This window comes from Oncorhynchus mykiss, chromosome 15 (assembly GCF_057628025.1).
Source record: "Oncorhynchus mykiss isolate SJ-2025 chromosome 15, ASM5762802v1, whole genome shotgun sequence".
Classification (NCBI taxonomy): Eukaryota; Metazoa; Chordata; class Actinopteri; order Salmoniformes; family Salmonidae; genus Oncorhynchus; species Oncorhynchus mykiss.
In genome coordinates, this window is record NC_143036.1 from 76667367 (window position 1) to 76694866 (window position 27500).

Below are 27500 nucleotides of genomic sequence, written 5' to 3' on the forward strand. Positions count from 1 at the left end.
CTTTGCACACTCTTGTCATTCTCTCAACCAGCTTCATGAGGTAGTCACCTGGAATGCATTTCATTTAACAGGTGTGCCTTGTTCAAAGTTAATTTGTGGAATTTCTTTCCTTCTTAATGTGCCAATCAGTTGTGTTGTGACAAGGTAGGGGTGGTATACAGAAGATAGCCCTATTTGGTAACAGACCAAATCCATATTATGGCAAGAACAGCTCAAATAAGCAAAGAGAAACGACAGTCCATCATTACTTTAAGACATGAAGGTCAGTCAATACGGAATATTTCAAGAACTTTGAAAGTTTCATCAAGTGCAGTCGCGAAAACCATTAAGCGCTATGATAAAACTGGCTCTAATAAGGACCGCCACAGGAAAGGAAGATCCAGTATCCAGCATCAGAAATTGTAGCCCAAATAAATGCTTCACATAGTTCAAGTAACAGACACATCTCAACATCAACTGTTCAGAGGAGACTGCGTGAATCAGGCCTTCGTGGTCGAATTGCTGCAAAGAAACCACTACTAAAGGACACCAATAAGAAGAAGAGACTTGCTTGGGACAAGAAACACGAGCAATGGACATTAGACTGGTGGAAATCTGTCTTTTGGTCTGATGAGTCCAATTTTGAGATTTTTGGTTCCAACCACCGTGTCTTTGTGAGACGGATGATCTCTGCATGTGTGGTTCCCACCATGAAGCATGGAGGAGGTGTGATGGTGTGGGGGTGCATTGCTGGTGACACTGTCAATGATGTATTTATAATTCAAGACACTTAACCAGCATGGCTACCACAACATTCTGCAGTGATACACCATCCTATCTGGTTTGCGCTTAGTGGGACTATAATTTGATTTTCAACAGGACAATGACTCAACACAACTCCAGGCTGTGTAAGGGCTATTTGACCAAGATGGAGTGCTGCATCAGATGACCTGGCCTCCACAGTCACCTGACCTCAACCCAATTGAGATGGTTTGGGATGAGTTAGACCTCAGAGTGAAGGAAAAGCAGCCAACAAGTGCTCAGCATATGTGTGAACTCCTTCAAGACTGTTGGAAAAGCATTCAGGTGAAGCTGGTTGAGAGAATGCCAAGAATGTGCAAAGCTGCCATCAAGGCAAAGGGTGGCTACTTTGAAGAATCTAAAATATATTTAGATTTGTTTAACACATTTTTTGTGTCCCATGTGATGTGCACCTTGTTCCTTGTTCCTCTATCAATGTGTGCCATGACATGCCGAAACAGAATCATGTACCTGTAGTTTCCATGACAATCACAATCAGGGAAGGATCCAGAATAAAGAAACGCTGAAGTTCCGGAGCCAATAGAATGCGTGATAGAATTAATGACAATTCATTTATCTTCCAGGTGAGGTCCCTATTGGTCCCTTGCCAGACACTACTCAGATAGCCTGTTATTGTTTTCAGTGGGTGTGTCCCAAATGGCACCCTATTCCCTACATAGTGCACTACTTTTATGGGCCCTGGTCAAAAGTAGTGCCCTACATAGGGAATAGGGTCCCATGTGGGATGTAGACAGTGTTATTCTGTCCATTGCTGTTATGTTATCTGTCTCTGGTGTAACATTAGTGCTCTACAGACTCTTATGAATCATGTCAGGAGACAGTGGGCTCTGAACCACCTGTTGGTCCTAGTTGAACCGCTACCTAATGTCCCCTCCACATCTCCTCTCCACTCTCCTCCTCATCCCTCCCCTGAGAGACTGACTCCCTGCTCTGTTTCAGGACACAGTCCAACGTTCTCCAGCCTGCTGCACTGCTGCATGTCATGATCATTGGTTCAGTTACTGAAACGGATAAATTATTGCTCTTCTTCCTCTCCTCTTCATCTCTTCTTCCTCTCCTCTTCCTCTCCTGCTCCTCCTCTCTTCCTCTTTCTCCCCCCTCTCTCTTTCCCACTGTCTGTCTTTCTCCCCTCTCTCTCTCTCTCTCTCTCTCTCTCTCTCTACAGTCGGTACTCGCGGCGGTGGAACCGTCTGTGTCGTCGTAAGTGTCGAGCGGGGGTCAAATCCAGCGTGTTCTATTGGCTGGTGATCTTCCTGGTCTTCCTCAACACTCTAACCATCGCTTCAGAGCACCATAAACAGGCTGACTGGCTCACAGAGGCCCAAGGTACTGACACATCAATACCACCTTCAGAACATCCTAAACAGGCTGACTGGCTCACAGAGGCCCAAGGTACTGACACATCAATACCAGCTTCAGAGCACCATAAACAGGCTGACTGGCTCACAGAGGCCCAAGGTACTGACACATCAATACCACCTTCAGAGCACCATAAACAGGCTGACTGGCTCACAGAGGCCCAAGGTACTGACACATCAATACCAGCTTCAGAGCACCATAAACAGGCTGACTGGCTCACAGAGGCCCAAGGTACTGACACATCAATACCAGCTTCAGAGCACCATAAACAGGCTGACTGGCTCACAGAGGACCAAGGTACCGACACATCAATACCAGCTTCAGAGCACCATAAACAGGCTGACTGGCTCACAGAGGCCCAAGGTACTGACACATCAATACCAGCTTCAGAGCACCATAAACAGGCTTACTGGCTCACAGAGGCCAAGGTACTGACACATCAATACCACCTTCAGAGCACCATAAACAGGCTGACTGGCTCACAGAGGCCCAAGGTACCGACACATCAATACCAGCTTCAGAGCACCATAAACAGGCTGGACTGGCTCACAGAGGACCAAGGTACTGACACATCAATACCACCTTCAGAGCACCATAAACAGGCTGACTGGCTCACAGAGGCCCAAGGTACCGACACATCAATACCAGCTTCAGAGCACCATAAACAGGCTGACTGGCTCACAGAGGACCAAGGTACTGACACATCAATACCAGCTTCAGAGCACCATAAACAGGCTGACTGGCTCACAGAGGCCCAAGGTACTGACACATCAACAGCAGCTCAAGTTCCAGTACATTTTATTTCATTATCTCAGCACCACAGTGTATTGTACATTAGATGGTACATATAGTACTATAATACAACCACTTATCTTAAAACAAGTCAATAACAGAAGTTTATTTCTGACTGAGACACAAAGAGTTTGCTACCATTGGTACATCCTGGTTCCCCAAGGTACAGAGACAACAACACAGAATAGCATCTGTCACATCATGTAAATAAAATATTCTTATTCACAACACGAGTGGAGGAGTTATTTAGTCTTTCTCTTCCTCTCTCCTCAGAGTAGCCAAAATATCTTATTAATTAATCTCTGTGATTTAGTCTTTCTCTTCCTCTCTCCTCAGAGTAGCCAAAATATCTTTATTAAATAATCTCTGTTATTTAGTCTTTCTCTTCCTCTCTCCTCAGAGTAGCCAAAATATCTTTATTAAAGAATCTCTGTTATTTAGTCTTTCTCCTCCTCTCTCCTCAGAGTAGCCAACATATCTTTATTAAATCATCTCTGTTATTTAGTCTTTCTCTTCCTCTCTCCTCAGAGTAGCCAAAATATCTTTATTAAATAATCTCTGTTATTTAGTCTTTCTCTTCCTCTCTCCTCAGAGTAGCAAAATATCTTTATTAAATAATCTCTGTTATTTAGTCTTTCTCCTCCTCTCTCCTCAGAGTAGCCAACATATCTTTAGTAAATAATCTCTGTTATTTAGTCTTTCTCCTCCTCTCTCCTCAGAGTAGCCAAAATATCTTTAGTAAATAATCTCTGTTATTTAGTCTTTCTCTCCTCTCTCCTCAGAGTAGCCAACATATCTTTAGTAAATAATCTCTGTTATTTAGTCTTTCTCCTCCTCTCTCCTCAGAGTAGCCAACATATCTTTTGTAAATATTCTCTGTTATTTAGTCTTTCTCTCCTCTCTCCTCAGAGTAGCCAACATATCTTTAGTAAATAATCTCTGTTATTTAGTCTTTCTCTTCCTCTCTCCTCAGAGTAGCCAACATATCTTTATTAAATATTCTCTGTTATTTAGTCTTTCTCCTCCTCTCTCCTCAGAGTAGCCAACATATCTTTAGTAAATATTCTCTGTTATTTAGTCTTTCTCCTCCTCTCTCCTCAGAGTAGCCAACATATCTTTAGTAAATAATCTCTGTTATTTAGTCTTTCTCTTCCTCTCTCCTCAGAGTAGCCAACATATCTTTATTAAATATTCTCTGTTATTTAGTCTTTCTCCTCCTCTCTCCTCAGAGTAGCCAACATATCTTTAGTAAATATTCTCTGTTATTTAGTCTTTCTCCTCCTCTCTCCTCAGAGTAGGCAACATATCTTTAGTAAATAATCTCTGTTATTTAGTCTTTCTCTTCCTCTCTCCTCAGAGTAGCCAACATATCTTTATTAAATCATCTCTGTTGTTTAGTCTTTCTCCTTTATTCCCTCCTTCTATTCACCTCTCTCCTTTATCCAATAAACTGATGGTTTCTACACCTCACTAATCCTAAAGTAATTTATAGTGAAAATTTCACTTTTAAAAGTTAATATTCTGGGCCTCCTGAGTGGCGCATCGGTCTAAAGCACTGTATCGCATTGCTAGAGGCGTTACTACAGACCCGGGTTAATTCCCGGGCTGTGCCATAACCGGCCATGGCCGGGAGTCCCATTGGCCCAGCGTCGTCCGGGTTAGGGGAGGGTTTAGCCCAGCGTCATCCAGGTTAGGGGAGGGTTTAGCCCAGCGTCGTCCGGGTTAGGGGAGGGTTTAGCCCAGCGTCGTCCGGGTTAGGGGAGGTTTGGCCCAGCGTCGTCCGGGTTAGGGGAGGGTTTAGCCCAGCGTCGTCCGGGTTAGGGGAGGTTTAGCCCAGCGTCATCCGAGTTAGGGGAGGGTTTGGCCCAGCGTCGTCCGGGTTAGGGGAGGGTTTAGCCCAGCGTCGTCCGGGTTAGGGGAGGGTTTAGCCCAGCGTCGTTAGGTGAGGGTTTAGCCCAGCGTCGTCCGGGTTAGGGGAGGGTTTAGCCCAGCGTCGTCCGGGTTAGGGGAGGGTTTAGCCCAGCGTCATCCGAGTTAGGGGAGGGTTTGGCCCAGCGTCGTTAGGGGAGGGTTTAGCCCAGCGTCGTCCGGGTTAGGGGAGGGTTTAGCCCGCGTCGTTAGGGAGGGTTTAGCCCAGCGTCGTCCGGGTTAGAGGAGGGTTTGGCCCAGCGTCGTCCGGGTTAGGGAGGGTTTAGCACAGCGTCGTCCGGGTTAAGGGAGGGTTTAGCCCAGCGTCGTCCAGGTTAGAAAAGCTGCTTCATAACGAACTTAATGACCTTATTTCACTCAATTCTAGGTCATATTTCATATAAATCTGTAAATACTGGACAGTTACTTGAAGTTATATAACCTCACCACCCTCCTCTCTCTCTCTCTCTCCCTCTCTCTCTCTCTCTCTCTCTCTCTCTGTCTCTCTCTCTCTCTCTCTCTCTCTCTCTGTCTCTCTCTCTCTCTCTCTCTCTCTCTCTCTCTCTCTCTCTCTCTCTGTCTCTCTCTCTCTCCCTCTCTCTCCTCTCTCTCTCTCTCTCTCTCTCTCTCTCTCTCTCTCTCTCTCTCTCTCTCTCTCTCTCTCCCTCTCTCTCTCTCTCCCCTTTCTCTCTCTCTCTTTCTCTCCCCCCTTTTTCTCTCTCGCTCTCTCTCTCTCTCTCTCTCTCTCTCTCTCTCTCTCTCTCTCTCTCTCCCCCTTGTTTTCTCTCTCTCTCTCCCTCTCTCTCTCTCTCTCTCTCTCTCTCTCTCTCCCACTCTCTCTCTCTCTCTCTCTCTCTCCCCAGACATAGCCAACAAGGTCCTGCTGGCATTGTTTACAGGGGAGATGCTGTTAAAGATGTACAGCCTGGGTCTACAGGCCTACTTCGTGTCTCTGTTCAACCGCTTTGACAGCTTCGTGGTGTGTGGAGGCATCCTGGAGACCATTCTGGTGGAGACCAAGATCATGTCCCCGCTAGGCATCTCTGTGCTGCGCTGCGTACGCCTTCTACGTATCTTCAAAATCACAAGGTATAGTACCACATAACACAGTCACTAGGCATCTCTGTTCTGCGTACGCCTTCTACGCATCTTCAAAATCACAAGGTATAGTACCACATAACACAGTCACTACTACATAAAAACTAAATAAAAGACTGTGTCCCATTCTGTGGGGTAAAGAAAGCTGGAGGACAGTTCCTATCTGTATGGATGAGTCCCCAATGACACCCTATTCCCTATATAGTGGACTACTTTTAACCAGAGCCCTATTCCCTACATAGTGGACTACTGTTGACCAGAGCCCTATTCCCTATATAGTGGACTACTGTTAACCAGAGCCCTATTCCCTATATAGTGGACTACTGTTAACCAGAGCCCTATTCCCTACATAGTGGACTACTGTTAACCAGAGCCCTATTCCCTACATAGTGGACTACTGTTAACCAGAGCCCTATTCCCTACATAGTGGACTACTGTTAACCAGAGCCCTATTCCCTACATAGTGGACTACTGTTAACCAGAGCCCTATTCCCTACATAGTGGACTACTGTTAACCAGAGCCCTATTCCCTACATAGTGGACTACTGTTAACCAGAGCCCTATTCCCTATATAGTACACTACTGTTAACTACTGTTAACCAGAGCCCTATTCCCTATATAGTGGACTACTGTTAACCAGAGCCCTATTCCCCATATAGTAGACTACTATTATACAGCGCCCTATTCCCTATATAGTGCACTACTGTTAACTACTGTTAACCAGAGCCCTATTCCCTATATAGTGCACTTATGTTAACCTGAGCCCTATTCCCTACATAGTGGACTACTGTTAACCAGAGCCCTATTCCCTACATACTGGACTACTGTTGACCAGAGCCCTATTCCCTACATACTGGACTACTGTTGACCAGAGCCCTATTCCCTATATAGTGCACCACTGTTAACCTGAGCCCTATTCCCTACATAGTGGACTACTGTTAACCAGAGCCCTATTCCCTACATAGTGGACAATTGTTGACCAGAGCCCTATTCCCTATATAGTGGACTACTGTTAACCAGAGCCTTATTCCCTACATAGTGGACTTCTGTTAACCAGAGCCCTATTCCCTACATAGTTGACTACTGTTGATCTGCTGTGGCTTTGTGACCAGGGCAGCGTAAAAGGACCTTCCATCTAGCAACAGTCGACATGTTAATCATTACTAACACGTAGAGTTTCCATCAGTCACCATCCAAGGGTACTTGTCCTCTCTCTGTCACACTGTCCATGTTACAACACCGTATCCGGGAGGGGAGGGAAGCCATTTCTAGTTGAGCGGATCCATTTAATTTCACAGTTAATGCGTTTTGAATTGTGGGTAATGAAGTGTGCTGGCGGGGTTCACTAAATTCCAATAATATAGTAATGTAGCTTTCAGCTAGTTCTACTGAGGCTATACAGTTCATTGGTGCTGCTGGTAGGGTTCACTATATTCCAATAATATAGTAATGTAGCTTTCAGCCTGTTCTACTGAGGCTATACAGTTCATTGGTGCTGCTGGTAGGGTTCACTATATTCCAATAATATAGTAATGTAGCTTTCAGCTAGTTCTACTGAGGCTATACAGTTCATTGGTGCTGCTGGCGGACTCCATCACACTATTACTCTCTCCGTTGCTGTGTCCCAAACGGTACCATATTTCCTATTTAGTTTTCTACTTTAGACCCGAGGTCAAAGGTCCTCTTTCTTCTTCACTTTAAAGCCACATGTACAACAGGTGCCTCCCTCCCTTCCTCCTGGCCACCACTACTAATCTCAGAGTTGAGTTTAACTCATCCTCCATGTTTACCTTTACCCCTGACCTCTGACCCCTATTCAGAGGACACAAGAGGAGGAGAGATTGGGTGAGAGAGAGGGAGAGAAGGAGTGATGGAGTGAGAGAAGGTAGAGGACAGAGAGTTGAGTCAACAGTGGAGTAGAGAGGAGAAAGTGGTAGAAAGAGGGGAGAGGAGGGGGGAGAGGAGAGGAGGGGGGAGGAAGATAGGAGGGGGGAGAGGAGAGGAGAGGAGGGGGGGAGGAAGATAGGAGGGGGGAGAGGAGAGGAGAGGAGGGGAGAGGAGAGGAGGGGAGGGGGAGGAAGATAGGAGGGGGGAGAGGAGGGGAGGGGGGAGAGGAGAGGAGGGGGGGAAGATAGGAGGGGGGAGAGGAGAGGAGAGGAGGGGGGAGAGGAGAGGAGGGGAGGGGGAGGAAGATAGGAGGGGGGAGAGGAGGGGAGGGGGGGAGAGGAGGGGGGGGAAGAGGAGAGGAGGGGGGAGAGGAGAGGGGGGGGGGGAGGAGAGGAGGGGGAAGAGGAGAGGAGAGGAGGTATTGGTATTTTATTAGGATCCCGTTAACTGTTGTGAAAGCAGCAGCTTCTCTTCCTGGGCTCCACACAAAACATGAAATCATACAGAACATTAATAGACAAGAACAGCTCAAGGACAGAACTACATGAATTTACAAAAGGCCCACGTAACCTACATATCAATACACACACACTATCTAGATCAAACTATCTAGGTCAAACTATCTAGGTCAAACTATCTAGGTCAAACTATCTAGGTCTAACTATCTAGGTCAAACTATCTAGGTCAAACTATCTAGATCAAACTATCTAGGTCAAACTATCTAGATCAAACTATCTAGGTCTATTAGGGGAGAGGCGTTGTGCCGTGAGGTGTTGATTTACCTGTTTTTTTTAAACCAGGTTTGCTGCTCATTTGAGCAATATGAGATGGAAGGAAGTTCCACGCAATAACATCTCTTCATCCTGTAACTGTATACTTTCTTGAATTTTGTTCTGGATTTGGAGACGATGAAAAGACCCCTGGTGGCTTGTCTGGTGGGGTAAGTGTGTGTGTCAGAGCTGTGTGTAAGGTGACCTTGCAAACTATTTGGAATTGTCAACACATGACTGTTTCTTCTAAAAAGAAGAAGTGATGCAGTCAGTCTCTCCTCAACTGTTAGACAAGAGAGACTGACCTCATAGTATTTATATCAGCCCTCTGATTACAATGAAAAGCAAGACATCTGTTCTGGACCAGATGCACATTAACTAGGTCTTTCCTAGCAGCACTGGACCACATGACTGGACAATAATTCAGACAATAATCAGACAAAACTAGAGCCTGCAGGACTTGCTCTGTGGAGTGTGGTGTCAAAACAGCAGAACATACATTTATTACAGACAGATCTCTTCCCATCTTTACAACCATTGAATCTATATGTTTTGACCATGACAGTTTACAATCTAAGGTAGCGCCAAGTAATTTAGTCTCCTCAACTTGTTCAACAGCCACACCATTCATTACCAGATTCAGCTGAGGTCTAGAACTGAAGGAATGATTTGTACCAAATACAATGTTCTTAGTTTTAGAGATGTTCAGGACCAGTTTATTACTGGCCACCCATTCCAAAACTGACTGAAACTCCTTGTTCAGGGTTTCAGTGACTTCATTAGCTGCGGTTGATTTGTTCTATAGCTAGAGGACTCTGGATATCTCCAGGAGTGATTAATATAATGTTGTATAATGTTGTGGTCTAGTACTGTCTTCCTGCTAGCTTGGTCCATCTACTTTCAGTTCTGCCTGTCTTCCTGCTAGCTTGGTCCATCTACTTTCAGATCTGCCTGTCTTCCTGCTAGCTTGGTCCATCTACTTTCAGTTCTGCCTGTCTTCCTGCTAGCTTGGTCCATCTACTTTCAGTTCTGCCTGTCTTCCCAGTAGCCTACATGTTGTGTGAACTGCTCATCATTTGCAGATAGTTGTTGACCTCTTTACTGGAGGCTGTTCTCCTACTAATCTCACTGTAACCCCCCTCCAGGTCTCTATTCTCCTACGAATCTCACTGTAACCTCCCTCCAGGTCTCTGTTCTCCTACTAATCTCACTGTGACCCCCCTCCAGGTCTCTGTTCTCCTACTAATCTCACTGTAACCCCCCTCCAGGTCTCTATTCTCCTACGAATCTCACTGTAACCTCCCTCCAGGTCTCTGTTCTCCTACTAATCTCACTGTAACCCCCCTCCAGGTCTCTATTCTCCTACGAATCTCACTGTAACCTCCCTCCAGGTCTCTGTTCTCCTACTAATCTCACTGTAACCCCCCTCCAGGTCTCTGTTCTCCTACTAATCTCACTGCACCCCCCCCCCTCCAGGTCTCTGATCACTACTTTGTTTCCTTTTCTGTCTCCCTTTCCTCCAACCCAAGCCCCTCAGCTCCTACCCAGATGGCCATGCGTCGTCGCAATCTTCTCTCTCTCTCCCACTACTATCTCCTCTTCTATCCTATCATCTCTCCCTTCTGCTAAATGCTTCTCCCTCATTGTCTCCTGATTCTGCCTCTTCAATCCTACTCTCCTCCCTTTCTGCATCCTATGACTCACACTGTCCCCTTACCTCCCGGCCGGCTCGGCCCTCCCCTCCTGCTTCGTGGCTCAGTGACTCATTGCGAGTTTACAGAGCAGGGCTGCGGGAAGCTGAGAGAAAATGGAGGAAAACTAAACTTCTGGAGGACCTATCATCCTTTCCCTCCCTCCTCTCTACCTTCTCTTCCTCTGTATCTGCTGCTTAAGCCACTTTCTACCACTCTGAATGTCATGTGTCTGCCTCTGACCCTAGGAAACTCTTTTCCACCTTGTCCTCCCTCCTTAATCCTCCACCCTCTCCCTCCTCCCTCTCTGCGGAAAAAGGTTGACGACATCTGCTACTCATTCACTCAGCCTATTGAGTACACTGGTCTCACTCACACAGAACTACCCTACGCCTTGACCTCTTTCTCCCCTCTCTATCCAGATTACTTCCTGTTGTCTGGCCGCTCCGACAACCTGGCCGCTCGATCCCATCCCCTTCTCCGTTCTCCAGACCATCTCTGGAGACTTTCTCCCATTCCTCACTTCCCTCGTCAACTCATCCCTGACAACTGGCTACGTCTCCTCTGACTTCAAAATGGCCCGAGTTGCTTCCCTCCTCAAGAAACTTGACTCATCTGACGTCAAAAACTATAGATCTGTATCCCTTCTTTCTTTTCTTTCCAAACTACTTCAGCGTTCTGTCTTTGATCAATGTCCTCGTTATCTTTCTCAGAACTATCTTCTTGACCCTAACCAGTCAGGCTTCAAGACAGGTCCCTCAACCGAGACTGTTCTCCTCTGTGTCACGGAGGCTCTCTGCTCTGCCAAAGTTGACTCTCTCTCTTCTAAGGATGGTTCTCATCCTTCTAGATCTATCCTCTGTTTTCGACATTGAGAACCATCAGATCCTCCTCTCCACCCTCTCAGGGCTGGTTGTCTCAGGCTCTGTACACTCTGCGTCCTGTCTGGCAGGCCGCTCCTACCAGGCGATGTGGAGAGGATCTGTGTCTGCACCACGTACTCTCACTACTGGTGTCCCCCAGGGCTCAGTTCTAGACCCTCTTCTCTCTCTACACCAAGTCCCTCGGCTCCGTCCTATCCTCACATGATCTCCCCTATCATTGCTATGCAGATGACATTCAACAACTGTTCTCCTTCCTGCCTTCTGACACCCAGGTGGCAACACACATCTCTGGTTGCCTGGCTGATTCCTCAACTGGGATGTCAGCCCACCACCTAAAGCTCAACCTCTGCTGCTCTTCCTCCCGTGGACGACCTGCCCGCTCAAAGACCTCTCCATCACGGTTGACAACTCCACAGTGTTACCCTCCCAGAGTGCAAAGAACCTTGGCGTGACCCTGGACAACACCCTGTTGTTATCAGTAAACATCAAAGCAGTGACCTGTTCCTGCAGGTTCATTCTTTACAACATCAGTAGAGTACGACTCTATCTCACACAGGAAGCGGCGCAGGTCCTAATCCAGGCACTTGTCATCTCCTGTCTGGACTACTGCAACTCTCTGTTGGCTGGGCTCCCTGCTTGTGCCATCAAACCCCTGCAACTTATCCAGAACGCTGCAGCCCTCCTGGTTTTCAAACTTCAACCTGTTTACCTACGGAACAGCAAGAGGAACTGCCCCTCCCTACCTTCAGGCTCTGATCAAGCCCTACACTCCAACCCGAGCACTCCGTTCTGCCACCTCAGGTCTCTTGGTCCTCCCACCCCTACGGGAGGGCAGCTCCCTCTTAGCCCAGTCCAAGCTCTTCTCTGTCCTGGCACCCCAATGGTGGAACCAGCTTCCCCCTGAAGCTAGAACAGCAGAGTCCCTGCCCATCTTCTGAAATCATCTGAAACCTTACCTCTTCATACAGTATCTTAAATGATCCTCCTCCTCACCTCAAAAAAACTTAACCAGCACTTGCACTTGACCCCCCCCCCCCCCCCAACTCTACTGATAGCTACGTTATTGAGAAAAAATGTACTTTATATGCCTGTGATATGTGGTTGTCTCCCCTCAGTATCCTTCCATCTAAGTTGTCAATATCAGGAGGTTTGTCATTATTGATTGATAACAATAATCTTTCCAGCTGTCGCACACTAACTTTACAAAATTCAAACTTACAAATGTTTTTCTTTCATAATTTGTTTGTTTTTAATGGATTGAGTATGATGGCTCACTGTTCGTTGTTGACATTTTCTGCTTAAGTTTGCCCACTTTGCCAATGAACTAATCATTCAAATAATTGGCAACATCAAATGGTTTTGTGATTAATAAGCCATCTGATTCGATGAAAGATGGAGTTGAGTTTGTCTTTCTGCCCATAAAACTTTTTTCCCCCCATCATTCTTTAGATCATTGATCTTGGCATTGATCTTGGCTTCTTCTTTTTGTTGAGTTTAGTCACATCATTTCTCAATTTGCAGTAAGTCAGCCAGTCAGATGTGCAGACAGACATATTATCTCATTTCATCCATACAGTTTTTCAATTCCTCATCAATCCATGGAGTTCTAACTGTCAATTTAACAGGGACATGCTTATCAATAATCGGAAAGAAGCAATTTCACCAAGTGCAGCGTCTGGATGCTCCTTATTCATCACATCAGACCAACACATATTTTCACAAAGTGAAATCTCAGGCTCAGCCCCACCCTGTGTTGTGTCTTTACTATGGACTAAGTGATATATGACATGCTATTTTATCAAATCAATGGTCTCTTCTCATCACTGTCTGGTCTCTCCTCTTTAGTCACTCTCTGGTGTCTCCTCTCTCATCACTGTCTGGTCTCTCCTCTCTAGTCACTGTCTGGTCTCTCCTCTCTAGTCACTGTCTGGTCTCTTCTTTCTCATCACTGTCTGGTCTCTCCTCTTTAGTCACTCTCTGGTGTCTCCTCTCTCATCACTGTCTGGTCTCTCCTCTCTAGTTACTGTCTGGTCTCTTCTCATCACTGTCTGGTCTCTCCTCTCTAGTCACTGTCTGGTCTCTCCTCTCTAGTCACTGTCTGGTCTCTCCTCTCTAGTCACTGTCTGGTCTCTTCTCTCTAGTCACTGTCTGGTCTCTCCTCTCTAGTCACTGTCTGGTCTCTCCTCTCTAGTCACCGTCTGGTCTCTCCTCTCTAGTCACTGTCTAGGTCTCTCCTCTCAGTCGAATACAGTACTACACCAACACTCAGTCTAATACAGTACTACACCAACACTCAGTCTAATACAGTACTAGACCAGTACTACACCAACACTCAGTCTAATACAGTACTACACCAACACTCAGTATAATACAGTACTACACCAGTACTACACCAACACTCAGTCTAATACAGTACTACACCAGTACTACACCAACACTACACCAACACTCAGTCTAATACAGTACTACACCAGTACTACACCAACACTACACCAACACTCAGTCTAATACAGTACTACACCAGTACTAGACCAACACTACACCAACACTCAGTCTAATACAGTACTACACCAGTACTACACCAACACTACACCAACACTCAGTCTAATACAGTACTGTACCAGTACTACACCAACACTCAGTCTAATACAGTACTGTACCAGTACTACACCAACACTCAGTCTAATACAGTACTGTACCAGTACTAGACCAGTACTACACCAGTACTACACCAGTACTACACCAGTACTAGACCAACACTACACCAACACTCAGTCTAATACAGTACTGTACCAGTACTAGACCAGTACTACACCAGTACTACACCAGTACTACACCAGTACTAGACCAACACTACACCAACACTCAGTCTAATACAGTACTACACCAGTACTACACCAGTACTACACCAGTACTACACCAACACTCAGTCTAATACAGTACTACACCAGTACTAGACCAGTACTACACCAGTACTACACCAGTACTAGACCAGTACTACACCAACACTCAGTCTAATACAGTACTACACCAGTACTACACCGGTACTACACCAGTACTACACCAGTACTAGACCAGTACTACACCAACACTCAGTCTAATACAGTACTACACCAGTACTAGACCAGTACTACACCAGTACTACACCAGTACTAGACCAGTACTACACCAGCACTCAGTCTAATACAGTACTACACCAGTACTACACCAGTACTACACCAGTACTACACCAGTACTACACCAACACTAGTACACATGTTTTTACGTGGTCATGTTCACTCATTGAAGCGGAATGGAAGTTAGCTGATGCCTTGGTTCAGTGCTGCCTCAGGTCTCACAGGAAGTGCTCTGTCACTAGACACTTCTCGCCAGGTACGAGTGAAGCTACCGCGGACTATTTTGTCACAGGGGAAATAATAGCACTGGCCCTTTAATAACATGGCACAGGACAAAACGGTCTACAGACAGGACCACAATCCAGTGCTATAGCCCTTTCTCTCACCTGCTGCCTCCTGGGAACTGTAGTCAATGGTAGTAACTGTGACAGCTCTGTAGGTTGAGTGCCAGTGTGGTCATTGCCCTGTGGTGTCTTGGGTATTGTAGTTTGGATGCTGACTCCAACTCTGTTTCTATCTCCCTCTCTCTCTATCTCCCTCTCCCTCTCTCTCTATCTCCCTCTCTTTCTCCCCCTCTCTCTCCCTCCCTCTCTCTTTCTCTCTCTCCCTCTCTCTCCCTCTCTCCCTCCCTCTCTCTCTCTATCTCTCTCCCTCCCTCTCCCTCTCCTCTCTCTCTCTCTCTCTCTCCCTCTCTCTCCTCTCTCTCTCTCCCTTCCTCTCTCTCGTCTCTCTCTCTCCCTATCTCTCTCTCTCCCTTCCTCTCTCTCCTTTCTCTCTCTCCTCTCTCTCTCTCCCTTCCTCTCTCCTCTCTCTCTCTCTCCTCTCTCTCTCTCTCTCTCTCACTCATCTGTCTGTCTCTCTCTCCTCTCCTCTCTCTCTCTCTCACTTCCCCTCTCTCTCTCCCTTCCTCTCTCTCCCTCCATTCTCTCTTTCTCTCTCTCTCTCTCTCTACCTCCCTCTCTCTTCCCCTCTCTCTCTCTCTCTCTCTCCCTCCATTCTCTCTTTTTCTCAGGTATTGGAACTCTCTGAGTAACCTGGTGGCATCGCTGCTTAACTCTGTTCGCTCCATCGCCTCCCTGTTACTGCTACTCTTCCTCTTCATCATCATCTTCAGCCTGCTCGGCATGCAGCTCTTCGGAGGCAAGTTCAACTTCGACGAGACGCGCCGGTCAACCTTCGACAACTTCCCCCAGTCGCTGCTCACCGTCTTTCAGGTAGAGAGAGAAGGGAGAATGATTACAGTCTATACTAGTCTATTATACTTTCAGGTAAGAAGAGAAGGGAGAATGATTACTGTCTAGTCTAGTCTACTGTACTCTATTATAGTCTACTGTACTATATTCTACTGTAGTCTACTGTACTATATTCTACTGTAGTCTACTGTACTCTATTCTACTGTAGTCTACTGTACTATATTCTACTGTACTCTACTGTACTATATTCTACTGTACTCTACTGTACTATATTCTACTGTAGTCTACTATATTCTACTGTAGTCTACTGTACTATATTCTACTGTACTCTACTGTACCATATTCTACTGTACTCTACTATATTCTACTGTACTCTACTATATTCTACTGTAGTCTACTGTACTATATTCTACTGTACTCTACTGTACCATATTCTACTGTACTCTACTATATTCTACTGTACTCTACTATATTCTACTGTAGTCTACTGTACTATATTCTACTGTACTCTACTGTACCATATTCTACTGTACTCTACTATATTCTACTGTAGTCTACTGTACTATATTCTACTGTAGTCTACTGTACTATATTCTACTGTAGTCTACTGTACTATATTCTACTGTAGTCTACTATATTCTACTGTAGTCTACTGTACTATACTGTTCTATATTCTACTGTAGTCTACTGTACTATATTCTACTGTACTCTACTATATTCTACTGTAGTCTACTGTACTATATTCTACTGTACTCTACTATATTCTACTGTAGTCTACTGTACTATATTCTACTGTAGTCTACTGTACTATATTCTACTGTACTCTACTATATTCTACTGTAGTCTACTGTTCTATATTCTACTGTAGTCTACTGTACTATATTATACTGTAGTCTACTGTACTATATTCTACTGCACTCTACTATATTCTACTGTAGTCTACTGTACTATATTCTACTGTACTCTACTGTACTCTACTGTACTATATTCTACTGTAGTCTACTGTACTATATTCTACTGTACTCTACTGTACTCTACTGTACTATATTCTACTGTACTCTACTATATTCTACTGTAGTCTACTGTACTATATTCTACTGTAGTCTACTGTACTATATTCTACTGTAGTCTACTGTTCTATATTCTACTGTAGTCTACTGTACTATATTCTACTGTAGTCTACTGTACTATATTATACTGTAGTCTACTGTACTATATTCTACTGTACTCTACTATATTCTACTGTAGTCTACTGTACTATATTCTACTGTACTCTACTGTACCATATTCTACTGTACTCTACTATATTCTACTGTAGTCTACTGTACTATATTCTACTGTAGTCTACTGTACTATATTCTACTGTAGTCTACTATATTCTACTGTAGTCTACTGTACTATATTGTTCTATATTCTACTGTAGTCTACTGTACTATATTCTACTGTACTCTACTATATTCTACTGTAGTCTACTGTACTATATTCTACTGTACTCTACTATATTCTACTGTAGTCTACTGTACTATATTCTACTGTAGTCTACTGTACTATATTCTACTGTACTCTACTATATTCTACTGTAGTCTACTGTTCTATATTCTACTGTAGTCTACTGTACTATATTATACTGTAGTCTACTGTACTATATTCTACTGCACTCTACTATATTCTACTGTAGTCTACTGTACTATATTCTACTGTACTCTACTGTACTCTACTGTACTATATTCTACTGTAGTCTACTGTACTATATTCTACTGTACTCTACTGTACTCTACTGTACTATATTCTACTGTACTCTACTATATTCTACTGTAGTCTACTGTACTATATTCTACTGTAGTCTACTGTACTATATTCTACTGTAGTCTACTGTTCTATATTCTACTGTAGTCTACTGTACTATATTCTACTGTAGTCTACTGTACTATATTATACTGTAGTCTACTGTACTATATTCTACTGTACTCTACTATATTCTACTGTAGTCTACTGTACTATATTCTACTGTAGTCTACTGTACTATATTCTACTGTAGTCTACTGTTCTATATTCTACTGTAGTCTACTGTACTATATTCTACTGTAGTCTACTGTACTATATTCTACTGTAGTCTACTGTTCTATATTCTACTGTAGTCTACTGTACTATATTCTACTGTAGTCTACTGTACTATATTATACTGTAGTCTACTGTACTATATTCTACTGCACTCTACTATATTCTACTGTAGTCTACTGTACTATATTCTACTGTACTCTACTGTACTATATTCTACTGTACTCTACTGTACTATATTATACTGTACTCTAATGTACTATACTGTACTATATTCTACTGTACTCTACTGTACTCTACTGTACTATATTCTACTGTACTCTACTGTACTATATTCTACTGTACTCTACTGTATTGTACTCTATTATACTGTAGTCTAGTCTACTCTGTTCTCAAGGTCCAGTCATTTGAGTATCTGTAACTTTCTTGTTGTCTATGGTGAATAGTTATTGTCTATGGTGAAGAGTTGTTGTCTATGGTGAATAGTTATTGTCTATGGTGAATAGTTGTTGTCTATAGTGAATAGTTATTGTCTATGGTGAAGAGTTGTTGTCTATGGTGAATAGTTATTGTCTATGGTGAATAGTTGTTGTCTATAGTGAAGAGTTGTTGTCTATGGTGAAGAGTTGTTGTCTATGGTGAAGAGTTGTTGTCTATGGTGAATAGTTGTTGTCTATGGTGAATAGTTGTTGATGTTGTAGTTTTGCTCCTTCATCTGTTGTTCCTGTGTTCTCAGATCCTGACAGGTGAGGACTGGAACTCGGTGATGTATGACGGCATCATGGCCTACGGAGGGGCGTCCTTCCCAGGGATGCTAGTCTGTATCTACTTCATCATCCTGTTCATCTGTGGAAACTGTATCCTTGTAAAGAACAGGTCAGATGTGTGTAGGGCCTTTCACCCTGACAAAGGACATGATGCTTTTAATCCAGAACCATTAGCAGGATGATTGCTCGCCTGTCTACCCAGTTCATTGTCATACCACCGGTAAGGTATCTCAGATGTTTCCTCGATGACTAGGAGTAGCCTGGAATCCAAACCATATCGGGTGAAACAGAGTGATATTCAGTTTGGATTCCAGGCTACTCAAGTATCAGGGCTGATTGTTTGTTGTCCACTCAACTCATCACTCAGTCATGTCACCCAGGTGTGTTGTTCTACAATGTGAGAGGTCAGCTGACAATTGACACTTCGTTGTTTGCTCTCTGAAGCCGTACTCCACTTCCTTGACTCCACCTCCCTGACCAGATATCCTCCTGAATGTCTTCTTGGCCATCGCCGTGGACAACCTGGCTGATGCTGAGAGTCTGACGTCAGCACAGAAGGAGGAGGAGGAGGAGAAGGAGAGGAAGAAGCTGGCCAGGTAATTTGCATGGTGTGTGTGTGTGTGTGTGTGTGTGTGCGTGTGTGTGTGTGTGTGTGTGCGTGTGTGCGTGTGTGTGTGTGTGTGTGTGTGTGTGTGTGTGTGTGTGTGTGTGTGTGTGTATGTGTGTGTGTGTGTACGTGCATCCACATCCATTCAAGTGTGTATGCCTGAGTGGTTTGGCTCCATTCTGACACAGAACGGCCAGTCCAGAGAAGCGCCATGTCAACGAAAAGCCCCCGATGATCGAGGTAGAAGAGAAGAAGGAGGAGAAGATTGAGCTGAAGTCCATCACCTCAGACGGAGAGACAACCAATGCCACCAAGGTATGTCTCAGACACACCTGTCCTCGTCAGACACACCTGTCCTCGTTAGACACACCTGTCCTCATTAGACACACCTGTCCTCGTTAGATACACCTGTCCTCGTTAGATACACGTTAGACACACCTGTCCTCATTAGACTTAGCTGTCCTCGTTAGATGCACCTGTCCTCATTAGATGCACCTATCCTCGTTAGATACACCTGTCCTCATTCGACACACCTGTCCTCATTCGACACACCTGTCCTCGTTAGATACACCTGTCCTCGTTAGACACACCTGTCCTCGTTAGACACACCTGTCCGCATTAGACACACCTGTCCTCGTTAGACACACCTGTTCTCGTTAAATGCACCTGTCCTCATTAGACATACCTGTCCTCGTTAGACACACCTGTTCTCGTTAGATTGATCTGTCCTCGTTAGATACAGCTGTCCTCGTTAGATATACCTATCTTCATTAGACACACCTGTTCTCGTTAGATGCACCTGCCCTCGTTAGACACACCTGTCCTCGTTAGATATACCTATCCTCATTAGACACACCTGTCCTCGTTAGATATACCTATCCTCATTAGACACACCTGTCCTCGTTAGATACACCTGTCCTCGTTAGATACACCTGTCCTCGTTAGATACACCTGTCCTCGTTAGATACACCTGTCCTCGTTAGATATACCTGTCCTCGTTAGTCACACCTGTCCTTGTTAGATACACCTGTCCTCATTAGACACACCTGTCCTCGTTAGATACACCTGTCCTCGTTAGATATACCTGTCCTCGTTAGATATACCTGTCCTCGTTAGATATACCTGTCCTCGTTAGATACACCTGTTCTCGTTAGATGCACCTGTCCTCGTTAGATACACCTGTCCTCGTTAGATATACCTGTCCTCCTGACTGGAGACACCAGTCCTCCAAGTTGTAATCTAATATTATCTAGTCAAGTCAATACATCACAGTACAGATTCAACAGCATAAAATATGTTTGGTTTAGTTAGTATCAGTCTAATTCTTCACCTGTGAAAACATGTCTACTCTCAACAGGTGGCATGGTGTTTCCTTTTAAAAGTAGGATCTCTAGTTCTGTCCGTATTGAGTCTGATGTGGCGCTGTGTTACTGTGTTTTGACAGATCAACATTGATGAGTACCAAGTAGATGTGAATGAAGAGAAGAACCCGTATCCAGCTAATGATTTTCCAGGTACCACTGTACCGGTGATAAAAAGTAAGCCGGACCTTTCTAAGGGCTGAACCACACCGGACAACAAGCAGGAGCAGAGAACCACATCACACCAAACCATTAAGAGACTTCCACACTCAAATCAGGACATTCACAACATTACGTTTGTTCTGGTTCTCGCTCTCTCTTTTGTCTGTTGTGCTTTGCCCCTGTTGATGTTAGAATGTTGTGTGAGGGGGTGTATTGATTCTAGAATGTTGTGTGAGGGTGTGTATTGATTCTAGAATGTTGTGTGAGGGGGTGTGTTGATGTTAGAATGTTGTGTGAGGGGGTGTATTGATTCTAGAATGTTGTGTGAGGGGGTGTGTTGATGTTAGAATGTTGTGTGAGGGGGTGTGTTGATGTTAGAATGTTGTGTGTGGGTGTATTGATTCTAGAATGTTGTGTGAGGGGGTGTGTTGATGTTAGAATGTTGTGTGAGGGGGTGTGTTGATGTTAGAATGTTTTGTGAGGGGGTGTATTGATATTAGAATGTTGTGTGTGGGTGTATTGATTCTAGAATGTTGTGTGAGGGGGTGTGTTGATGTTAGAATGTTTTGTGAGGGGGTGTTTTGATGTTAGAATGTTGTGTGAGGGGGTGTGTTGATGTTAGAATGTTGTGTGAGGGGGTGTGTTGATGTTAGAATGTTTTGTGAGGGGGTGTATTGATATTAGAATGTTGTGTGTGGGTGTATTGATTCTAGAATGTTGTGTGAGGGGGTGTGTTGATGTTAGAATGTTTTGTGAGGGGGTGTATTGATATTAGAATGTTGTGTGTGGGTGTATTGATTCTAGAATGTTGTGTGTTGATGTTAGAATGTTTTGTGAGGGGGTGTTTTGATGTTAGGATGTTGTGTGAGAGGGTATATTGATGTTAGAATGTTGTGTGAGGGGGTCTATTGATGTTAGAATGTTGTGTGAGGGGGTGTGTTGATGTTAGAATGTTGTGTGAGGGGGTCTATTGATGTTATAATGTTGTGTGTGGGTGTATTGATTCTAGAATGTTGTGTGAGTGGGTGTGTTGATGTTAGAATGTTGTGTGAGGGGGGTGTATTGATGTTAGATTTTTTTACGAGGGGGTGTTGATGTTAGAATGTTGTGTGAGGGGGTGTATTGATGTTAGAATGTTTTGTGAGGGGGTGTATGGGGTGTTGATGTTAGAATGTTGTGTGAGGGGGTGTGTTGATGTTAGAATGTTGTGTGTGGGTGTATTGATTGTAGAATGTTGTGTGAGGGGGTGTGTTGATGTTAGAATGTTGTGTGAGGGGGTGTGTTGATGTTACAATGCTGTGTGAGGGGGTGTGTTGATGTTAGAATGTTTTGTGAGGGGGTGTATTGATATTAGAATGTTGTGTGTGGGTGTATTGATTCTAGAATGTTGTGTGAGGGGGTGTGTTGATGTTAGAATGTTTTGTGAGGGGGTGTTTTGATGTTAGGATGTTGTGTGAGAGGGTATATTGATGTTAGAATGTTGTGTGAGGGGGTCTATTGATGTTAGAATGTTGTGTGAGGGGGTGTGTTGATGTTAGAATGTTGTGTGAGGGGGTCTATTGATGTTATAATGTTGTGTGTGGGTGTATTGATTCTAGAATGTTGTGTGAGTGGGTGTGTTGATGTTAGAATGTTGTGTGAGGGGGGTGTATTGATGTTAGAATTTTTTACGAGGGGGTGTTGATGTTAGAATGTTGTGTGAGGGGGTGTATTGATGTTAGAATGTTTTGTGAGGGGGTGTATGGGGTGTTGATGTTAGAATGTTGTGTGAGGGGGTGTGTTGATGTTAGAATGTTGTGTGTGGGTGTATTGATTGTAGAATGTTGTGTGAGGAGGTGTGTTGATGTTAGAATGTTGTGTGAGGGGGTGTGTTGATGTTACAATGCTGTGTGAGGGGGTGTGTTGATGTTAGAATGTTTTGTGAGGGGGTGTATTGATATTAGAATGTTGTGTGTGGGTGTATTGATTCTAGAATGTTGTGTGAGGGGGTGTGTTGATGTTAGAATGTTTTGTGAGGGGGTGTTTTGATGTTAGGATGTTGTGTGAGAGGGTATATTGATTTTAGAATGTTGTGTGAGGGGGTCTATTGATGTTAGAATGTTGTGTGAGGGGGTGTGTTGATGTTAGAATGTTGTGTGAGGGGGTCTATTGATGTTATAATGTTGTGTGTGGGTGTATTGATTCTAGAATTTTGTGTGAGTGGGTGTGTTGATGTTAGAATGTTGTGTGAGGGGGGTGTATTGATGTTAGAATTTTTTACGAGGGGGTGTTGATGTTAGAATGTTGTGTGAGGGGGTGTGTTGATGTTAGAATGTTGTGTGTGGGTGTATTGATTGTAGAATGTTGTGTGAGGGGGTGTGTTGATGTTAGAATGTTGTGTGAGGGGGTGTGTTGATGTTACAATGCTGTGTGAGGGGGTGTGTTGATGTTTTGTATGTACTGTTGCCTTACCAATCCAGGTGTCCAGGTTTGTAGATAAATTAAAAAGTAATAATTCATGTCTTTTAACTTTTTTACTGATGAATTGTGGGTAATTGTTATAGTATGGGGTAACTACACTAACACACTGAAATAACTATTCCAGGTGAATTTATACACAGCTCATTCAACTATTTCTCAACTTAACTGACCAAGTCCCTCATCTCTAACACTTTCTCTCCCTCCTCTTCCCCTGTCCTCCCTCTTTCTCTCCTGCGTGGCCCTTGTAGGAGAGGATGAGGACCCTGAGATGCCGGTGGGCCCCCGGCCTCGGCCCCTGTCTGATATTCAGCTGAAGGAGAAGGCTATTCCCATGCCTGAGGCCCGGGCTTTCTTCATCTTCAGCAACACCAACAAGTAAGAGACAGCTCACCCACAAATATACTGAGAGAAGCAGGTGGAGTCTATGAGAGGGGTCCCTAAACACACACCCCATCTGTCTGATGTTTGTCTGTCTGATGTCTGTCTGATGTCGGATGTCTGTCTGATGTCTGTCTGATGTCTGTCTGATGTCTGATGTCTGTCTGATATCTGATGTCTGATGTCTGTCTGATGTCTGATGTCTGTCTGATGTCTGTCTGATGTCTGTTGTCTGTCTGATGTCTGATGTCTGTCTGATGTCTGATGTCTGTCTGATGTCTGATGTCTGTTGTCTGTCTGATGTCTGATGTCTGTCTGATGTCTGATGTCTGTCTGATGTCTGTCTGATGTCTGATGTCTGTCTGATGTCTGTCAGATGTCTGATGTCTGTCTGATGTCTGTCTGATGTCTGATGTCTGTCTGATGTCTGATGTCTGTCAGGGGTTAGGGCTCTATCTATAGGGTTAGGGCTCTATCTATAGGGATGGGCTCTATCTATAGGGTTAGGGCTCTATCTATAGGATTAGGGCTCTATCTATAGGGTTAGGGCTCTATCTATAGGGTTAGGGCTCTATCTATAGGGTTAGGGCTCTATCTATAGGGTTAGGGCTCTATCTATAGGGTCACTATTTTTTGTCTGTCCCTCCCTCCCTCTGTCCCTACCTACCTCCCCTCCCTCCCTCCCTCCCTTACTCCCTCCCTCCCTCCCTCCCTCCCTCCCTCCCTCCCTCCCTCCCTCCCTCCCTCCCTCCCTCTCCCCAGGTTCAGGGTTCTGTGCCATAAGATGGTGAACCACAACATCTTCACCAACCTCATCCTGTTCTTCATTCTACTGAGCAGTATCTCTCTGGCAGCAGAGGACCCTGTCCGGAACGACTCCTTCAGGAACCAGGTGTGTGTTTATGTCTTACACACACACGCACAGGCACACACACACAGAGGCACGGACACAGGCACACACAGAGGCACGGACACAGGCACACACACACACACACACACACAGAGGCACGGCCACAGGCACACACACACACACACACACAGAGGCACGGACACAGGCACACACACACACACACAGGCACACACACACACAGGCACACACACACGCACAGGCACACACACACAGAGGCACGGACACATGTACACACACAGGCACACACACACACACACGCACACACACACACACACACACACACACACACAGACACTGTACATGCATGCAAAAACATCCTCACTAACTTCCATACTCTCTCTCTCTTTCTGTCTCTCCCTCTCTCACACACAAACACAAACATTTACTCACACAAACAGCATTTAGAGGTGTGTGTGTGTGTGTGTGTGTGTGTGTGTGTGTGTGTGTGTGTGTGTGTGTGTGTGTCTGTGTGTGTGTCTGTGTGTGTGTCTGTGTGTGTGTGTGTGTGACTACACCATTAGATCTCTGGTTCAATAGACTTCAGCCATCTTTTCCCTCCGCTCGATAACTTGAAGTGGATTAATTAATCTGAATGTCTGGCACTGAACCATTGCATTGTGACTACTTTTCCCACTTAATTACATTCTCTCTATATTATTATAGCTTCTATGTTATACTACAGGTATTCATCCCAAATGCCACCCTATTCCCTATGTAGTGCACTATTTTCAACCACTCCCTGGTCAAAAAGTAGTGCACTGTGTAGGGAATAGTGTGCCATTTGTGACCTATATTGTGATGCTTATGGAAGCCTCTGTGAGATGCACGACCGTGTGATGTATTGTGTTGACCTGCATTGTGATCACTGTTTCTCAGATATTAGGCTATGCAGACCACGTCTTCACTGGGCTCTTCACCATAGAGATCATTCTGAAGGTAACCTTCCATTCCTTGTCTAAGTCATCTCTACGCCACATAATGGACACTGTGCTCTGGAAGGGCTGGTGAAGTGTTGGAAGTGTTTTAAGCGTTTTGGAAAAACATGACACGTCGAACAACAAAGCAGTGAGCAGACCTTCACTTCGTCGTCATCCATCACAATCTTTTGTCTCACGCTTCCTGTGGGGGCTTTTCTCTTCCTGGTTCGTGACCTCGTAGATGACAGCGTACGGGGCGTTCATCCATAAGGGTTCGTTCTGTCGGAACTACTTCAACATTCTGGATCTGGTGGTGGTCAGCGTGTCGCTCATCTCCTCTGGAATACAGTGAGTTGGTCTTCACTGTACCGTCACCACAGTTTCAGGGGTTCAAACACACCTAGGAGTTCTCATCGACTTTCATTTAGCGTTGCTCTTTTTACTGGGATGGTTACAAAACTCCAACAAAAATGTCAAGAACATGTTCTATTGAACACAGACATATTGTTTCTGTCTGGAGTTGACCTCTCTGTCTGTAGTTAACCTCTCTGTCTGTAGTTAACCTCTCTGTCTGTAGTTAACCTCTCTGTCTGTAGTTAACCTCTCTGTCTGTAGTTAACCTCTCTGTCTGTAGTTAACCTCTCTGTCTGTAGTTAACCTCTCTGTCTGTAGTTAACCTCTCTGTCTGTAGTTAACCTCTCTGTCTGTAGTTAACCTCTCTGTCTGTAGTTAACCTCTCTGTCTGTAGTTAACCGCTCTGTCTGTAGTTAACCTCTCTGTCTGTAGTTAACCTCTCTGTCTGTAGTTAACCTCTCTGTCTGTAGTTAACCTCTCTGTCTGTAGTTAACCGCTCTGTCTGTAGTTAACATCTCTGTCTGTAGTTAACCGCTCTGTCTGTAGTTAACCTCTCTGTCTGTAGTTAACCGCTCTGTCTGTAGTTAACCTCTCTGTCTGTAGTTAACCTCTCTGTCTGTAGTTAACCGCTCTGTCTGTAGTTAACCTCTCTGTCTGTAGTTAACCTCTCTGTCTGTAGTTAACCTCTCTGTCTGTAGTTAACCTCTCTGTCTGTAGTTAACCGCTCTGTCTGTAGTTAACCTCTCTGTCTGTAGTTAACCGCTCTGTCTGTAGTTAACCTCTCTGTCTGTAGTTAACCTCTCTGTCTGTAGTTAACCTCTCTGTCTGTAGTTAATATATGGTTTAGTAGTTGACCTCTCTGTCTGTAGTTAACCTCTCTGTCTGTAGTTAATATATGGTTTAGTAGTTGACCTCTGTCTGTAGTTGACCTCTCTGTTTGTAGTTGACCTCTCTGTCTGTAGTGGATGTTTGGTTTAGTAGTTGACCTCTGTCTGTAGTTGACCTCTCTGTTTGTAGTTGACCTCTCTGTTTGTAGTTGACCTCTCTGTCTGTAGTTGATATATGGTTTAGTAGTTGACCTCTCTGTTTGTAGTTGACCTCTCTGTCTGTAGTTGATATATGGTTTAGTAGTTGACCTCTCTGTTTGTAGTTGACCTCTCTGTCTGTAGTTGATATATGGTTTAGTAGTTGACCTCTCTGTCTGTAGTTGACCTCTCTGTTTGTAGTTGACCTCTCTGTTTGTAGTTGATGTATGGTTTAGTAGTTGACCTCTCTGTTTGTAGTTGACCTCTCTGTCTGTAGTTGATGTATGGTTTACTAGTTGACCTCTTTGTCTGTAGTGAATGTATGGTTTAGTAGTTGACCTCTCTGTTTGTAGTTGACCTCTCTGTCTGTAGTTGATATATGGTTTAGTAGTTGACCTCTCTGTCTGTAGTTGATATATGGTTTAGTAGTTGACCTCTCTGTTTGTAGTTGACCTCTCTGGCTGTAGTTGATGTATGGTTTAGTAGTTGACCTCTCTGTTTGTAGTTGACCTCTTTGTCTGTAGTGAATGTATGGTTTAGTAGTTGACCTCTCTGTTTGTAGTTGACCTCTTTGTCTGTAGTGGATGTATGGTTTCGTAGTTGACCTCTCTGTTTGTAGTTGACCTCTTTGTCTGTAGTGGATGTATGGTTTCGTAGTTGACCTCTCTGTTTGTAGTTGACCTCTCTGTCTGTAGTGAATGTATGGTTTAGTAGTTGACCTCTCTGTTTGTAGTTGATATATGGTTTAGTAGTTGACCTCTCTCTCTGTTTGTAGTTGACCTCTCTGTCTGTAGTGAATGTATGGTTTAGTAGTTGACCTCTCTGTCTGTAGTGAATGTATGGTTTACTAGTTGACCTCTCTGTCTGTAGTTGATGTATGGTTTACTAGTTGACCTCTCTGTCTGTAGTTGATATATGGTTTACTAGTTGACCTCTCTGTCTGTAGTTGACCTCTCTGTTTGTAGTTGATGTATGATTTAGTAGTTGACCTCTCTCTCTGTT

General features: G+C 44.4%; 1 protein-coding gene across 7 annotated transcripts in view; it reads left to right on the plus strand.

Annotated features, from left to right (window-relative positions):
• cacna1c (calcium voltage-gated channel subunit alpha1 C) overlaps positions 1–27500 on the plus strand; it is a 537514-nt gene that overhangs the window by 455774 nt on the left and 54240 nt on the right. For 5 of the 7 annotated variants that reach the window (XM_090201229.1, XM_090201230.1, XM_090201236.1 and 2 more), the window contains exons 12-22: positions 1967–2127; positions 5724–5949; positions 15319–15520; positions 18294–18414; positions 18806–18920; positions 19120–19246; positions 20376–20469; positions 23163–23289; positions 24055–24184; positions 25079–25138; positions 25361–25467. In XM_090201229.1, the coding sequence (XP_090057355.1) occupies positions 1967–2127; positions 5724–5949; positions 15319–15520; positions 18294–18414; positions 18806–18920; positions 19120–19246; positions 20376–20469; positions 23163–23289; positions 24055–24184; positions 25079–25138; positions 25361–25467 (1470 nt within the window). Of the gene's footprint in view, positions 1–1966; positions 2128–5723; positions 5950–5994; positions 6025–15318; positions 15521–18293; positions 18415–18805; positions 18921–19119; positions 19247–20375; positions 20470–23162; positions 23290–24054; positions 24185–25078; positions 25139–25360; positions 25468–27500 lie in introns of those variants that run through there. The other 2 variants (XM_090201231.1, XM_090201233.1) reach the window with 2 other exon arrangements.